The sequence below is a fragment of the Eublepharis macularius genome, chromosome 5 (assembly GCF_028583425.1).
Source record: "Eublepharis macularius isolate TG4126 chromosome 5, MPM_Emac_v1.0, whole genome shotgun sequence".
Taxonomy (NCBI): domain Eukaryota; kingdom Metazoa; phylum Chordata; class Lepidosauria; order Squamata; family Eublepharidae; genus Eublepharis; species Eublepharis macularius.
Genome location: NC_072794.1, coordinates 127,552,469 through 127,569,998, shown reverse-complemented (window position 1 = coordinate 127,569,998; position 17,530 = coordinate 127,552,469). Strand labels below are relative to the sequence as shown.

At 41.2% G+C, this 17,530-nt stretch overlaps 1 protein-coding gene across 3 annotated transcripts in view; it reads right to left on the bottom strand.

The window, feature by feature from the left end:
- Positions 1-17,530, bottom strand: part of LOC129329603 (uncharacterized) — a 47,531-nt gene that overhangs the window by 4,350 nt on the left and 25,651 nt on the right. For all 3 annotated transcript variants that reach the window (XR_008596997.1, XR_008596998.1, XM_054979066.1), the window contains exons 2-3: positions 5,759-5,876; positions 354-413 (exon numbers count right to left, since the gene is read on the bottom strand). Coding sequence is in view for 1 of the 3 variants with exons in the window: in XM_054979066.1 (XP_054835041.1) it covers positions 354-413; positions 5,759-5,876 (178 nt within the window). In the remaining 2 variants the exon portion in view is untranslated. The remainder of the gene's footprint in view (positions 1-353; positions 414-5,758; positions 5,877-17,530) is intronic.

The following is a 17,530-nucleotide window of genomic DNA, read 5'->3' as shown; positions in this document are numbered from 1 at the left end:
TAGCGGCAGCATTTCTTTATTAAATTTTACGTTTCTTAACACTTACCTAAAATGCAATTACATATTTGGATAATATGCAAGTATATTTACAATTAATTAAATAACCATTTGAAGGGGATCCATCCACTAAAATGTTTTTAATTAGTTGACATGTTGTGAAGACCAAAGAACAAGGTGATTTAGGGCAGATCCAAGATTTATACATGCCCAGATGATGATCCAAGACCGATGTCTGCCCCAATTCCTAACTCCATGACAATTCCCCAATTTGTCTCCTCCACTCATGATAATTTCTTCCCTAAAAAGATATCATAACCGAAAAAGAGGAGAAGGCAAACAACAGGTGTCCTTACCGAAATGCCTACTGCTGGAACTCCAGTCCTTACCAATTCATCTGTCACCACATGGTTCAGCTGTGGGGAGGGAAAAAGTGTCACTGAAACCCTAAAAGCTTTCATGTCTCAGTTTCTTGTCCTCAGTTTGTAATATTAGTTCAATAACGGTTCTCCAATTTAAAGAGGTGTGGTAGGGAACAGAAAAGCAACAAAATCAGTCATGTGTATTTGTTTGATCTGTTTCAAAGATTTCATATGAAACATCTGGAGATACCAGATCACTTTACTTTGTTTGCAGTGTTGCTGCCTATACATATGGCACTTCCAGACACGCAGCAGACTATATTGATATCCAAGAATAAAGCCTGTGGACATTATAAGGCTTGGAAATGAACTGACTTTAAGCCAGCCTTCTATTTTTTCAATAGCCAAGACACTTGGAGGCTGAGAAAGCAGAACAGTGGTAACATGGGCAAAGATTTTTGCCATATTTATCACAAACCAGTCTAAAGTATGAGATACTACTCTTTGTAAACCATTTTGGCTGCTGATTGTTAGTGGGGGGTTGGGGCTATTCCAGATACAACTGGTTGCTAACTTAAAAAAAAACCCTTTTCAGACAAAGCCAATTATGTCCTGTTCCTTTCCCTGTAACTTAACAGCCTACAAGCCATGCATCGAAGCATTTTATAAAACTGTGTCCTATTTGAAATGCAGAGTTCAGCCTTTTTTTAAAAAAGCTATTTCCAATTCTCAAGTTTTCAATGAGCTTCCCATTTGCTATGAGTACTGTTTGAAATGTCCACAGAGCTTCTGACAGTGCCAACTTTTTATTTTCCTGCTCAGTTCCAGCACATTCTTTTTTGAATGTGTATATATTATTCATTTAAAAAGAATAGTCAGTCTCTGGCTCATTCAGTTGCAAAGATAGGCCTTTCCCCTTATATCTCCACAATGGAAGGCACTAGACGCTCTTTTTAAAAAATGAAAACGGGATTCAGAGAACCTGCTCCACCTATTGTTACAATGCTATAGTGCTATAGTGATATTTTTGTGTTGATCTGCAAAAACCTAGGGTAACCACTTCCTGTGCCAGAAGTAGTGGCATAGTTTGAAATGGCTGCAGTGATTCCCATGTGGTTCATAAATGGATGTAAAAGTTGTTTTAAACTGCTGCCCCAACATCACTTTCCATGAAGTCAGGGCAGCTATGAATAACAAGCAGGTTAAACAGGAAAGTTGAAAGGGGCCACTGTCACTCACAATACAATGGTGTGGTTCTGACTCTGATTTTCTGAGCTAAGGAAGAAGGCCAATGGGCCCTGCATGTGGGCTTCCCAATGGCATGTGACTGGCCACTGCTATAAACAGGATACTGCATTAGAAGAACCACTGTTCTGCTTCTGCATGGCTAATCTCATGCAAAGTAAGACAGATACAGAGTTCAGCCTCCTCCACAACTATGAGCATTCCTTTTCCTGTCTTGGAACTACCACTGACTAATAGCAGCTACTGGTTCAAGCTAGCTATCTCTTAAATTCGAGGGTAATTAGAGTAATTTCAATAACCATGTCTGAATGGGGAGTGATCAGAACTTTCTGAATTTTTTCAGTTTTATAAAATACAAGCAGAAACTTTAGATATCATTCTGCCTAAAGACAGCCAATCCTGGAGCTAGAATACCACACTCTACATCTCTGGAATTTTAATTTCACAAATATTCTTGAACTGTGGTGCGACATATCCCAGTGAGGAGGAGGTTTGCTGGACTCAAATCTGTACCCATGTCCATTTCCTTAGATGTGATAATAGCCTTTTGCTACGTCAAAGAGACCCAGGCACGCCATTACTTTGGCAACGAGTCCACAGAAGCACAGTGGACAAGTATCAGGGGGAAAAGCTTATTCACTGGCCCTTGTGTGAAAGCAGAAGGACCTCAAGATGCCCTAGTGATTTCTGATATCCTGCACAGATGCTAAGCCAATTCAGGGCTAGGATGGATAAGATTTCAACCCTACTCTTTAATGACAGTTTGAATATAACGTAACCATTTATGACGTTGGAGGAGCTGTGCCAGGTACAAGCATTAGATTCCCCTGAAAATACCACGTGGTTGTCTGAGGCAGGACAGTGAGCTATTGCTGCTGGCTGCAGACACCTTGGAGTCTAGTCAAGAGAGCATTGCTGCAGTGATATGATGCAATGGATTCCAATGGAGCTGTCTGGCAGTTCTGCTTTTGACATCCCTTCCCAGTTTAATTTGTTTTGTAAACCAAAACACCACCTCACAGTTCTGCATAGAATCAAGATATCAGGAATGTCTCAAAATTCAGTATTCCTAGGAACTAGAACCATTTCCATGCTCCTTCTCTACTATATTTAGAGTTAAGGGACAAAGTTAAGTTAGAGTTAAGGGATGGATCAGTGAAGTCCACTGATCCAGCCACTTACTGCCCAGTTTTGAACATTCAGTTTCTGGTTAAGATAATTGAGAGAGTGATGGCTGAACAGCCCCAGCAATGCATGGAAGATTTCTCTATCCTGGATTCATTTCAGTCCCGCTTCTGTCCTAGCCATGTGACAGACACGCTGGTCGCCCTCACAGATGATCTCCATTGGCACCTATATCGGGGCAGGTCAGCATTGCTGTTGCTATTGGATCTAACAGCTATGTTTGACATGGCTGACTATGATGTGTTGAGCCACCGCCTTGCCAGTGTGGGGTTACATGGGACGGCCTGACAGTGACTAGTCTCGTTTCTCCATGGTTGGGGACAAAGTGTGGCACTTGGGGAGCAGATGTCACAGTGCTACCCATTGGTATGTAGCGTCCCTCAGGGGATGATTCTCTCCCCAATGTTGTTATAATTTACATGCACCCCCTCACCTAGGTGATTCAAATTGTTGGGTTGAGCTGTCATCAGAATGCTGATGACACCCAACTATACCTGTTGATAGATGGCTGTCAGATATCACAACAGTTGTCTAGGCTAATGGGTTGGATGCTGTGGCTGTATGGGTGAGACAGAGTCGGCGGAAATTAAATCCCTTGAAGACGGAGGTCTTGTATCTGGGATGTGGGACGATGAGTATGGGGATCTGGCTCCCAACCCTTAATGGAGTGCCATTAATGCCCGTCAACAGTGAGGAGTCTGGATGTGATCCTGGATGCCGTACTTTCAATGGAGGCCCAGGTCATGGCGGTTGCCAGGTCTGCATTTTTCCATCTTCAACAGGACAGGCAGCTTGCTCCCTATCTCTCCTCCCGTGACCTAGCCACAGTGATCCATGCAATGATCACCTTCAGGTTGGACTACTGTAACTCGCTTTACACAAGGCTGCTCTTGGGCCTGATCTGGAAATTGCAGCTGGTCCAGAATGCAGCAGCACAGGTTTGTACTGGGACACTGTTTAGGGCACATATACATTTGGTGCTATGCCAGCTGCACTGTCTCCCGGTTGAGTTCCACATCAGGTTCAAGGTTTTGGTTTTGACATTTAAAGACCATAATGGACTGGGACCGTGGAGGGCTTTATGCTCGTCAGATAAACATTTGCTGGTTGTCACCGGCCCAAGGGACATTCTCCTGACTTGACCAGAGGCAGAGAAGTGGAGAATGCTGAAGAAATGCACTTTTTAAAATACAGCACGTCTACACAGAAACCCACTGTCTGGCCTAGCACCTGGATTACGCATTGCAATGCTACTTTCATGCTCTTCATGACAAATCATGCAATGTAACTGACACCACTAGTCCACTGATGCTCAAAAGTCTGGGCAGTGAGCTGAAGCACATGTCCAATACCAGATGGTTAGAAATTATCAATAACTTCATTATAACATTGCACAAGTGGTACTATCACTTTCCATGTATTTGGTGGGCAGAATCACTGAAGCAATGGCCATGCATATTTGTAGAAATAACAGAACAGGTGCTGTTCTGAAACTGAGGCTAACTTGAACTTCCAGTTCATGGTGCACATTGTTCTTCTCCAGAGAGTACCAGCTGAAAGCTGTGCATAGAAGTCGCTGTGACAGACTCAGCTTCAAATGCTGAGATTGCAGGACAGTAAAGAGGGGAGGATGATTTACATGTTTCCCTCCCCCGCTCTGTGGCTAGACTGAAATGGCAGTTGGTGATGGAATGTTGAGGGGTTGACAATTGGAGTAAACTGAAGAGTGAAAGGAGTTGGAGTCTGGCTTCTGACCAGAAAGGGTCAGCCAGCGAGTCCTCTGTGTGAGGAAGGAAGGCAAAGGTGTATCCTTTAAGGAAAAATCATTATGTTCATTAAGCACTTGCAATCCTTGGACTAAAGTGAGAAAGACAGCACTAAAAGGGGAAGTTGTGATCTCTGTGTGTGAAAATAGGAGCACTTAACTTGAAGGAGTGCCAACCTCAGAAAGAGCTTACTGTAACAACTTTTATGTCTGATAACACCAACATCTCTCATATAAGCCAGCAACTTAAGAACCATACCAAATGTTTTGTGCCTAACACCAGTAAAGTATTCATTTCATAAACCTCAAAGTTACCTCAGTTTTAAACACCTGCCTACATGCTTCTTATTTTATCTACTTGTCAATAAACCTTCTGTTTCATTTTGAATCTCCACAAGCCTTGTGTACCAGTTTCTGTTTAAGGGAAGCGCAAACCCCTGATCTTTCCCCTACTTGGACTTGGCAGGGTAACCATACCACTTACATGTTCCTGAAGGGTGGAACAAGAAAGAAAGTTGAAGCTAAATCTCAACCATGTTACTAAAGGCTTCCCAGCCCAGTATTCAGCTTCATAGGCTTAGAGATGAGAAGTTTTACCTCAGGATAGAGGAAGGTCATCCCAAGCCTGAGTTAAAGAAGGGTTTGTGACAGTCACACTCTCTTTAAGCAAGGCTCCTGCATCTTTATAGCTTGCAAATTCAGTATTCAGTCTCCCTTATTACAGACACTTTGAGCTGAAGAAACCGTACTTTATCATGTATCCTACATTCCAGTGAGCAAAGCTGGAAGCCTTCCATAGCCTAAGAAGCCTTCCTCTATCTTCAGAGGCTCTTCATCCAATGTAAGAGCTGCTTAAGTTGAAGGAAGGCTTTGTAGGCTGGAGGAGAGACACACAAATGATCTGGAAAGAAAGGTTCTGTCCTGGTTTAAAGCTACTAGCAATCAGTGTGTGTACAGAATGAAGATATTCTTAGATTGGAAATTGAAACTCACTTTAGGTAACAAATTCTGCAACAATTACTTTTAAAGGTTCAGAAAATCAAATTGCCTACCACCTGTTCCTGCCCCATCCATTTGCCAGAATTCTAACACAGCATACCTAAAGGTCCCAGCAGGAGCCCTGCATATCGCAGCATTAAAGAGATAATCTGAGGGCATTTACAAGGCTGCTGAGTGAAGCTGTTTGATAATGATTGTCAAGTACCTTGGTGACAGACAGCCTGGTCAAACATAGCCCTCGTCTCAAACTGGAGCTTGCAGCTGATCCTGATGATGACCCACAGGCAACGCCATGTTGCTTTGCTTGGAAATGCCCAAAGGAGCTGCAAAGAAAGAAGACTGGAGTTACATGGAAGACAAAGGCTGGTCCATTGCTTTCATTACATTTTTGAAGCCTGTAAAATATGGACTGGAGAGAAGGAGAATATCTATACGGCTACTCATAAATTCTGAGTCAGCTCTGCCCAGCAACATATTTTAAAGGTCTTGCCTTACAAGAGAAATCTGAATTAATGAAAGGCATGCTCACACTAGCTGTTTATTGCACGTCATTTGGAATGTCTTTTAGATCCGCTTTGGCAGAACTTTACAGTACAGCTGAATTATCAGCCAATTCATATGACCATCACTAACCTTCCCTGTGTAGCATTAGCTTTCTTCAATGTCACTGCAAATCCTTCAAAAACACATGCACTAGCATACCGAGAGATTAATATTGCACCACATAGCATCTATGCAAGTGGCTGGCCATAGCCAGGCAGCTAACATGCTAAGGTTTGTGAGAGTCATGTATACCATGCTTATTTGAACTGACTCTTAAATCTTTTTCTCTAAGCACTGTTTATTCTTCGTTTTCTTGGCTGTATACTAGAATTTAATAAACCAGCAAAAATAATAGTTGCCAGGTCCTCCGGCCTTAAAACCAGGGGATGGGGGTTTGTGGGGGGAGTGCTCTCTCAAGGTTCTTTCCTTCAGAGCATTCTTTGTTGCACCGGGAATGACATCATTCCCACTGCAACAAAGGAACTGAAGGCCCCCATGCAGGGCTATTTTGTTAAAATTGGCTGATTTTTAATAAAATAGCCCTGCAAGGGTTGCCAGGTCCTCCTACTCTCCTGGTGGGTGGGAGGGGACCTGGCGCGTACCTCTTCTTCACTCCCATTGTGTTCTGGGAAGTGATGTCATTGTGCTGGTGTGTGTGGGGGGGTTGTGCTTTGTAGTGGGCCGATTTTGGCCCCAAATGGGCCAAAATTGGCCTACTGTTGTGTCACTCCAGGAGCGTGCCCAGGAAGCCCATTCCCATGCTCCCCTCCCACCGGCCAGGTGAGTGATGGCAGGGGGCAGAGGGTGGGAACAGGGGAACACTCACCCTCACGGGGGGAATGGGATCCCTAGGTCCCAGTGAGTTCTCCCTCAAAGGCCAAAACAGCCTTGGAAAGGGCCCTGCTTCCTCCGCCTGGTATTTCTTGACAGAAACCAAGCCCAGAATACTGGTTAACGGTTGCCTAGCAACAGCCACTGAGGTCATCTGGTTAAAGCTGCAGGTGCTCCTTTTATTATTTTGGTTTTTTTAAAAAAAAACAATGCATTGTTTTGGGATTTCAGATTTTTCTGCAAACCTGACTCATTTTTCAGGTGTGTAGGAAGATCTGTCTTGTTTGTTCACGGCTCCAGTCTCCAGATTTAAGTATCCTCAGATCAGGGACACTTGGCTATTAGTATATTAGACAGGCAGGCAGGCAGGCAGGCAGATTTAAAGATGTCCCTTGGATGCCACCAACTGATTGTTTTATATCTCATAACAGAATGATGTCTGAGTAAAGTGATAAACTATTTATGATCTTATACTTGTGCAAGAAGGTGCCCAAGTGGAAACAGAAGAACACATTTAAGACCTTATATATTATTATTACATAAATTCTTGCACAAGCCACCAGCAATTTCCATCAGCAAAGCATGACTCCCTCACCTTACTCTTTCCACTGCAGCTGAAAATGTGCCCCCCCCCTCCAGCATGAGGAGTGAGTCAGAGGACTGCCCTGGGACAGTGAAACTCAGTAAAAATGGCTCCCTTTCTCTCTTCCATTTGTGGATTCCTCTGTCAGATCCAATCTGAATCTGGTCACATAATTTTGGTCACATAATTTTGATATGTGGGTTTCTATGTCAATATTGTATAGGATGTTATTACAGAGACTGATATATGAAATTCTTCCACTTTTAAAAAAATTGTCAGGTATATCACTTGTAAAGAATTAGTTCATCAATGCTTCATAATGTGCCGAAATTCCCAGATAGGTTCCTTATAGAACTCATTTGAGCCATGGCATTAATATAAGTCCTGTTTTCTTATCAGTGGGACCTACCTCATGAAATCTTGATGAAAAAAGAATCCTGGTCTTAGGAAGGCCATAGGAGGCTGCCTGTGACATCTTTTGTTGCCTTCAGTCTGAGCAACAGAAGTGCATGGCAGATTCTAAATCACTAACTCAAGGGATATCCTTATTGCTGACCTTGTTGACACCTTTCTAGAAAGCCAAACATATCCAGGCCATATACCAAGCTGAAGCAGGAGCTATGTGGGCTCAGGCATCTTTTATAAATAACTATATAAAGAGGTGATAAACATCAGTGAGGTAATTTACACTGTTCACCCAATTCATTCTTTAGAAGTGCCAGTGCACAGAAGCTGCAGTACCTCAGGCACTGGCAATACGAAATATACATACAGTTGCTCCCTCGCTTCTGTTTATGTAGATGTGCCCCCAGGGGTCATGGACCTAATCTCAGCATGATAGGTTCCCAGTAAAATCTATGCACGCACCAAGGCTAGTGGTGAAAGAACTTTTACTAGTCCTGGCAGTGTGGAAAGGGTAGTGGTGTTGATGGTAAACAAATACAGCTGCTGGCAGTGAGAAAGGGCAGCCTCTGTGGGACTGCTCCCTCAGGAATGTCAAGTACTGTTTGGATTTCTTTACTCAGCAGGGGATAGGAAATGAACATTTTGCTGATAGTTTGCAGCAATTCTTTTCCTGTTCCGGGCCCATGCTTTTACAGTATGGAAACTCTCGCATCAAGTAAACAGGTAACCATATCATCATCTTTGGATGTTATCATAAAGTAGCAGAGTGTTCAGGATATAGAATTGTTTAAATTGATCAGAGTTTTTAAGATCTCCCTTTTTGCAGTTGTACTATTTGTAATTCACTTCTGCCAAATGTCCTTGCCCTAGTGTTATTAAAGTCAAAGGAGTTCCACTATGGTTGAGGGAATTACACAGTTAGGATCAGGTTTGTGCTAAGGCTCAGGGCCAATCTAGACATTAGGGATCCTACCTGTAGGCACCAACACCATTTTAGAGATAAACTCAGCCATTTAAAAATGCCTACAACACAGCAGGAACAGGGGATTTTGTACCCCCACCCCAGTGCCTTTTCAAGCCATGGGTAACCTAGTTTGTATAGCAGATTTTTGTCTGTGAGACAAAATACAAAATAACTCTTGGGAGTCATAGTTAATTATGCTTTAGGTCCTGAAGTGATAACAGATCATGGTGTTGGGTATACATTTTCCTCACTTCCTTAAAATAGTGGCATGCTCCTGGAACGCAGGCAGCTTCTTCTTGCATTTTTTTTTAATGGATGCAGGGCATTTTTTCAGCGCATATTGTGCGAAGAAGCAGCCAGCGTTCCAGGATCATGCCACTATTTTAAGGGAGTGAGAGAACGGCCTTTAATGATATCATATCGATGCTCCTACTATTCAATTTTTTTGTTTGCCTGTGACTAATGGTATCATCCACACAAGGTAGCTTTGCATGGGTACAAAGCATTCATTTCATGGAGAATAAGGGCCAAGCTACAAGTGACGAATGACACAGGTTGGACACTTGTCAGCTTCCCTCAAGTTTTGATGGGAAATGTAGGCATCTCGGTCTTGCAGCTTGGCTCTCCGAATGCTGTCCAATGGACTTTTCAACTGCCACTTGTCCAACATTCTGCCAAGCTGCCTACATTTCCCATCAAAACTTGAGGGAAGCTGACAAGTGTCCAACCTGTGTCATTCGTCACTTGTAATTTGGCCCTATGATACACTTTTCTCCTAGACACCTTTAGCTCCTCTGACACTGAGGAGCAATGATCAAGATTTTCATAGAATTGTTAGATACAGGATCAGTCCTCACAGGAAATAAACATGTCATCAGTCAGGCTCTTGGTGCAAGTGGTGTACTATGTGCTATCACTGTGCACTTTCACCTCTGAGATCTGATCAGCAAAAGCCCATTTGGGCCACAAACTGGGTATATTCACCTCAAAACAGGGGAAAAATAATTGCTTGATGAAAAGAGAGAAGTTCAAGGCTACAGAATGTAAGATGAGATACGCCTGGAAAAATATATTGAATGAATCTAAAAAGCACATGACTGGCCTAAGGCAATGAGAGATTATCCATTCAGTGTCATGAAGATAAACATGTCACAGACAGCCTGTTGGACCATCTGGGGATACCTGATCCACCAGTAAAAGAGATTGACAGGAGCCTGCTGCCTTCATTAATGTCCAAGGCGGAAAACTGTTTGCCTGCCATTATCTTTGCTTCAAAGACTTGGATTTGCACCAGTTGAAACTGGACAATGAAAAGTGACCAGCATTATCTCCCTGTTTCCCAGAGGTTGATTTACACCTCCCAGCCTATTAATCAAATGATCTCTCTAGGAATTCACCACAAAGAACCTCTGTCTACTCAGCCACCTGTAGCACTTTCCATCCTGGGCTGCAAATAATTTTTTAGTACCTGCCTTGTCATAATTTCTGCTCTTCAGGACATTTATATTACTTTTACATCTACTTGGGTTTTTATTTGTCTGCCTCACTCACTTCTGTGGCATTAGGGATTGATCTTGGTGTCCATATGTGTCTGAATCAGCTGTCAAGATCGCAAATTCATCTGTCATTCTAATTTGCATTCAGCCTTTTTATCAAGTTGGCAAAAGCCTAACATAAAGACAGATTGTATATTTTTCTCTGAATTGCTATTTTCTGACAAATCTTAAAAGAATTAAACAAGTTAGTTTCTTTTTTATCAGTGTTTATCTCTACCTATATTAAAAAGCGTTCATGAGTTCTTCCCCTTCCAACTCAAATACCCTGACCAAGATAAATTAAAATAAAAGGATTTATTAGAAATTACCCTGCTTAATAATAACATACCTTGATTTTTATACTTTGATCTTCCTCTCCTTGGCTACAAGAGATCCAACACATTTTTAAAAAGGAAAACTGCCTTTTTAAAAACAATCAGACTTCCCATTTAACATTAGGTATGAGCATCCTTCAAACAATAGCTCAGTCATTCACACATTACAGAGTATGAAGCTTGTGGTCAAGGTCCCCACCTTGTGTTCTCCGTAACTGTCACATGTGAGTTGCAGGTTCTCAGCACCACCTTCTGATGAAGAAGACTTCCTCCAGTGCAAGATGCTTCCTGCATTGGAGGAAGGTGCTGTTGCTAACTAAGAAGACTTGAAGGGCATGATTTATTTAGAATATCTATTCTACCTCTCCAAAGATCATGTTTAACACCAATAACCCACCACATACATGCATTTCTTTTATCCAACTAGTGTTTCTAATCAAATAATAGTGGGCCAAAAGAAATGAGTACACCCCACAGGCACCAATGGTCCTACCACACACTTTCTTAAAACTGGTCTTTGCTCCAGCCTCATGGAATCTTGAACTGGAAGGGAGGTAGAGTCCTCTTATCATCAATGCAGTTTTTTAAAAAAATTACATTCAGTATAGATTATCAGAAATAAGATTTGGAAAGGCTAGTTTATAATCTGTACCAGTACAAAAAGAATGAATAGAGATTATCTTTAAACTCAAGAAGGTAAGTGAAGTAGGTTTTGCCAAGTGGAAGAAAAACACACTGGAATCACTAGCATTTTAATTTTAAAATAATTGGGCATTGTCCTTATCCAGATGCCAATGCCATAAGCATTAAAAACATGTGCTAGTTGAAAAGGACAACCATGTTTAAAAGCTCAGGTGGCCACAAAAAAGGAATCACTGAAGGTAGAAATGCTAGACTTCTACTCTAGGTTGAAACCTTGGAGAGCTGCTGCCCCTGAGAGCAAAAAACTCTAGGCTTCATGAGCCAGTGGTCTAACTACATATTATGATTGCTCCACATCACGGTGAAGTAATTAATACTAATCCCTAGAAATTTGGCACATATTTCCATTGAATATCCATCACATCACAAACTTGTAAAAGCTAATCAGAAGCAACTTCAAGAACAGAAGCAACCTCTTGAATATCTGGTTGCTCCAGATGTCTAGAAGATCGGAAAGTTGACACTGCAAGAGTTTTGTTCCTCCCAAGTGAACTTCAAAAACAGGGTGACATTGCAAATCTTTGCTGTGATGGAAGCAATGTAAAGAGAGGTTTCCACCATGAAATCTGGAGGGGGAGGAGCTGGCAGTGGCCTGAAATAAGAACCAGATTGGCTAACTCCACCCCCCTTTTCCCCTGATTGGCTGGTCAGGACCCCACCTTCTGAATGGGAAGGTTGCTGACAGGATTTACAGTTCCCTTAGAATTTGAAGAAAGTGTGTGTAAGAGTCTGACAAAGGAGGTCAGACAGTTACCCCTATGAAGTGAGGGAAGGATATCAATTGCCCTACTGTAACAACCTTGTTTGAGTGAGAATTCCCAGTATAAAACCTATTTACACAGTCACAATAGAATGAGGGTGTGTTTTTGGCTTAAAGGGAATTGGGTAGTATGTGAAGACTTCATTCCAGCCAAAGGAAAGCATTATTTCTTATTAGGAAAGGACGAATAACTCCTGTCCAGTGTCTAGGAAAAGGGGTTTGTCTCTGTAGAGGACCCCAGGACTGGTGTAAAGAGAAAACTGTGTGGAACTATAGTCTGGCAAGTGGCAACCTAAGCTTAAAAGGGGAACTCTGTGGAGAAACTTTGTGACTGTAACCCAAGGAGTAAACAAAACACCTCTCATTAATAAGATCTAAGAACATTGAAACCAAGCTGCCTTTTACTTTTAAAGAATTCTGTTCTACCAGCAAGTTTTACCTCAGTCCCTTCCATTCCTGCCTGTTCAATAAAGCTTCTGTTTCTTTTAAACTAGTGCCATTTCATATACAGAAGGAAGAGGGCTCCTGCTTTCCCCCCCATCAAGTCCTGGGCTGGGCTAGAAAGCCTAAAATCTTATCAGGGTGTGACAAAAGGAACTTTAAACTATAACCAGAGACACACTACTTGATGCTGCTCAGCCACAGTGAGCAAACTTCAGTTTTGGCGGGAAAATCTGCCTCACAGTGGGGAAGTAAAGAGGGTCTGTCATACTTGTCCTTTGCACTAAGATCTTTTGCTGTTACAGCACAAAGGTTACAATTGGGTGGTAAGGATCTGCTTGACTGGTCCCACCCACAGGGATCTGGGCCTTTAAAAACTGCAGCAGAGACATGGATTGAAAACATGGAAAAGCAACTCCTGCACTGCTTCTGTAATGTCTAAAGAGCATTTAGGACCATTCCTTTGAGCCAAGTACGCTGCAAGACCAATACTCTAAAAGCCCTGATACATAGTTAAAGATAGGAATGGTTGTCGTTCTTATTTAAAGAATCCTACAATCCACTGTTCCTTTCAGTGGGCCTTAGTAATGTTAATCCGTTTGGACCATCCTAAAACAAATCTGTTCAGCAGGCATTTGAGTTGTTCAGTGCTAAGCCAAAGAGGTGATTGGTTCATGTCTGTATGATATATTTGTTTTGAAATTTGAAGCACCCTCAGTTATGGATATACTTAAGCAGACAAATGAGAAGTTGAATGAACAACCTTCATATTTAAGAGAACTCAAGCTTGTGCCATTTTTTAAAAATCTCATTCTGCCAAACAGATTGCTTGTATGCAACAAGAGGCAGATAATGCACATCACCCATTTCAGCCTAGCAAAAAGTAATTTAGAAACAAACAAAAAAATGAGAATTCTGGAAATCTATGGTGCTGAAGTGAAGTTTTTAAAAGATATTCCACAAATGCATAAATTCAGAAATATTATGACAAAATAAAACATGGTTGGGCCAAATCCACAAGCACAACATAGCAAGATTTTGTTCACAGATTCTGTTTCCTGACATTTACAAAAAAAACTGTTCTGATGTAACTTTTTAACGTACATGTACCTAGAGAATAATCACCCATTTGCAAAGGAATTCTGTAAGCATTGCCATTGTTCCAAGAGACCTCAGCTGCGGAGGTTAGAAAAGATTAAAAACATAGCACTCAGGCTAGAACACCACATGCCCTCCAGTACATGCATACATGCAGTGTTTCTATGCAAGTAGGTCTTCCCATGAACTTCAACAATGTGCCTGATGCGTGTATGCATATTCCATACATTTAAATGAACAGCATATTCCTGGCAAACAGAGAGAAGCATTTTCTGCATAGCAGAACTCAAAAGGAAATCACTAAAATGGGGAAAACATGATCAGGCATAACATGTTACTTAAGCATTAGGGGGTTATTTTGAATGGAGAAAAATAGTACTGAATCCAATGGGTGTAACAAATCAACATTCAGTTGTTGATAGTAACAGCAGAGCTTAGTGCTTATTGTGCAAGAATCTCTAATAATTGCTAAAGATGGTCCCTCCATCTGGCTGCAAGAACCCCCCAAAAGCATCTACATCGGTCCTCTGAGAAGCCTTTATAAAGAAGCCTTCAAATTGTTGTGGACAATCTAGATCCTTTCTGTCCCAACTGGACATGCATGTTGCCAACTTTTTAAAGTATTTGAAAAGTAACAGTACAGCCAGTTACCAAGACAATGTGGCCATTTAAACATAGAGATTTTTCTTTCTTTCCCAAGAACAACACAAATGTCATCATCTGAAATTTTAGCAGAGGCCCTGATTTATGCCCCAGGATAGCAGGTGCCCCTATAAAAGAGTGATCCCACCCAGACAGTGCTGGGAGAGGCTAAACCATGATGTGCCAGCATTGGCAGTTTTTCAACCTCATTCCCTAAGGAAGCATTCCACTTCCACTGAGGTTTTAACATTTCCTCTAAATCATGGGAAGGAAAAAGCCGGCCTAAGCCAGAGATTGGGAATCTTCACAGGGATCAACAGGGGTGAGGGCTGCTTCCCTTCTCAGAAAACTGTCATCCTTTCTGATAACGCTAAGAATGAATAGTAAAGATATGTTTGTGCTTACATGCACATTACATATTCTCCATATATTTTGCTGATACAAGGAAGGATTCTCTTGTGTGCAGTGTCACACCCATTCTGATAGTAAGGCTCAGTGCCAGAATGCTCCTGCACAATATTGCTGAAGCCCATTCTTTCCCTCTGAATGTTGAATTCACAGGCTCTGAAACAGTCCAGTCTGCAGCAGTTTCAATGTAAAGGAACTCTTTATTCTTTTGGTCAAACATTCATTCATTTGATCCAGCGTAGTTTTTGATAACAACTCAAACTCAATCACATCTTTGTGCTGGAAATGGCCGGCTATGCACAATGTTGAACTTCAGCATTCACATGTATGTATTTCCAGCCAAGTCTGTAAGAGAAACAGTTCAAATACCAACTCTGTCATGAAGCTTGTTGGGTGACCTTGCAACACAGTCAGTCTTTTTCAGCTCAGCCTACCTCACAGGGTTGTTGTGAAGGTAAAATCCAGGGAGGGAACCACTGTATGCTTTCCTGAGATTGTGGGAGGAAGGGCAGAATGGAAATGTACAAAATAATACATAAATAAAATTCCAGACCTCTAAGATCAGTAACTCACACAAACAGCATTTTGAAAATACATTGTTAAAAATCACCCCAAAAGACAAAATGGGGATTTACTTGGGAGATCAGAAATCCAGATTACTCCTGGGAAACAGGAGTATATTGTATTTATCCACAGATCATCTTATTTTTTAGTAAAGGTTTTATTTAAAAAGATATGAATAACAATAGAAAGTCCATAGCAACTTATACAAGCACTACATTTGAATTAGATTTAAACTAACAAAAAAGCATATTCAAAGTATATATCAGCACAACTAAATTATATGCTAGCTCTCTTCCTTAGTTGATTATACTCAGACTTTAATGTTAATGATTTTTAATCAGTCATCTCTTCTGTATTTTATCTCTATAATATAATTTAGTTTTAACCTAAATAATTGAAAAAAATCCATTTCCCCCAGAATTCCGATATTGGTCTATTGTGCACATAAGAAGTTAATTTAGCCATTGATGCATATTCATACATTTTGTCTATCCACTCAGGCATGCATCTGTTTTTCATTTTGCTGCATATGGTACTCTCGTGGTCATTGCCATGTACTGGAAAAGATCTCTGTGTTCTTTTGTAATAATATTCAGTAAAATATTTAATAGCACATTTTTGGGTTCAAGCTCAAACCTGAGCCTGAGAATCTTTTGCATCTCTTCATGTGTCTTTATCCAATATCTTCGTGCTTCCTTGCATGTCCACCACATGTGATAAAATGTTGCATCCATACATTGACATTTCCAGCACTGTCCACTATAGTCCTTATTAATTCTCATGGTATCTTTGTGCGTAGTATACCATCTAAAGAACATTTTGTACCAGTCCTTTCTTAACAATTGGCAATCTGTAGATTTAATATCTTTGGTCCATAGATCTTCCTATTGATTCATAGAGCTGGTTTCTCCGAAGTTTTTCATCCATTTTAACATACAGTTTTTAACTTGTTCCATTCCTGTGTGATATTGCAGTAGAATTTTATAAATTTTTCCTAGTAAATACTTCAAGTCACTGCTTATCATCATTCAAATTCTGTTTTTTCTCTTAATCTGCCATCTTCTTTGAGAGTTTGTTCTTTGAACTTAGATACTATTTGATGATACATCAACCATGGAATGTTATTCCCTTGAGCTTAGATTTCTTGCCAAGTTTTCACATTACCTTGCTTATCTGTTATAAATTCATAGCTGAACTGATCAATTCTATTTCTGGTGGTGGCATCAGATCATCTTTGCTTTCTGTTGTCAATAGTGCTCCCCATTTTGCCAAATGGTATGTGTGCATTTATTTGGGGAATTTTTTTTTTGCCTGCCTTTCTTCTTTACTGGTTCTTCACAAGATTCAGCCCAGCTGGTGAGAGGCTCAAATCCTGCTATAAGTGTTTTGTGTGACAGCACGAAACTCTGAGAGGCCTGATGCAACAAAACCCTTCACAGCTCTGATGCTGCCTTCTTGCTGTTAGTTTGTTCTTTGGAGGTTTGCATGATCCACCCCGTTATGAACCTCCAACAAAGTATACAGAATTTAAGCAACACTTAGGATTGGCACTAGTCTCAAATGTTACTCTAATGGTATGGAAAGTGAGCTACAATTACTGAGGTAAACAGGGGGAAAGGGAAGCAAAAGACACCAATTTACAGTGCATTCCTAAACACAGTCGCATCCTTCTAAATCTACTGATGTCAATGGGACTTGAAGGGTGCTGCTCTGCTTAGTATGCAGAATATTCCATTCTGGAGAAGCAAAAGGTCTCTAGTGGCACTCAGCTTGCCAGTTCTCTAGAATGCAGTATTCTGTTTCAGTGTTTTATTGTTTCCTTTGCAGTTTGTGTCTTTCACTTCCCTTTCTCTTCTTATCCATGCAATTGTTCACAAGAGTTTCAGCAACTCAGAGTTGCATAAACTAGACTGGCATGCCTGAAGAAGAGCTGGGGAGGAGGGGGGCTTCAAAGACACTGCTTGGGGGAGGAGCCAGAAAGATGCACCTGTTGTGAGTGAGCAGCCAAGGCTTATGACAGAGTGCCACAAATATTCTCTCTCCACGAGGGCTGTGACCTTTTCAAGCATGTTTTATTATGGCCTGCACCCATTAAGAGTTACTTGATCTTCTGCTAATGCAGCAATTACAAAAGGGACCCTAGGGGCTTGCTTGACTGCCTGTCAA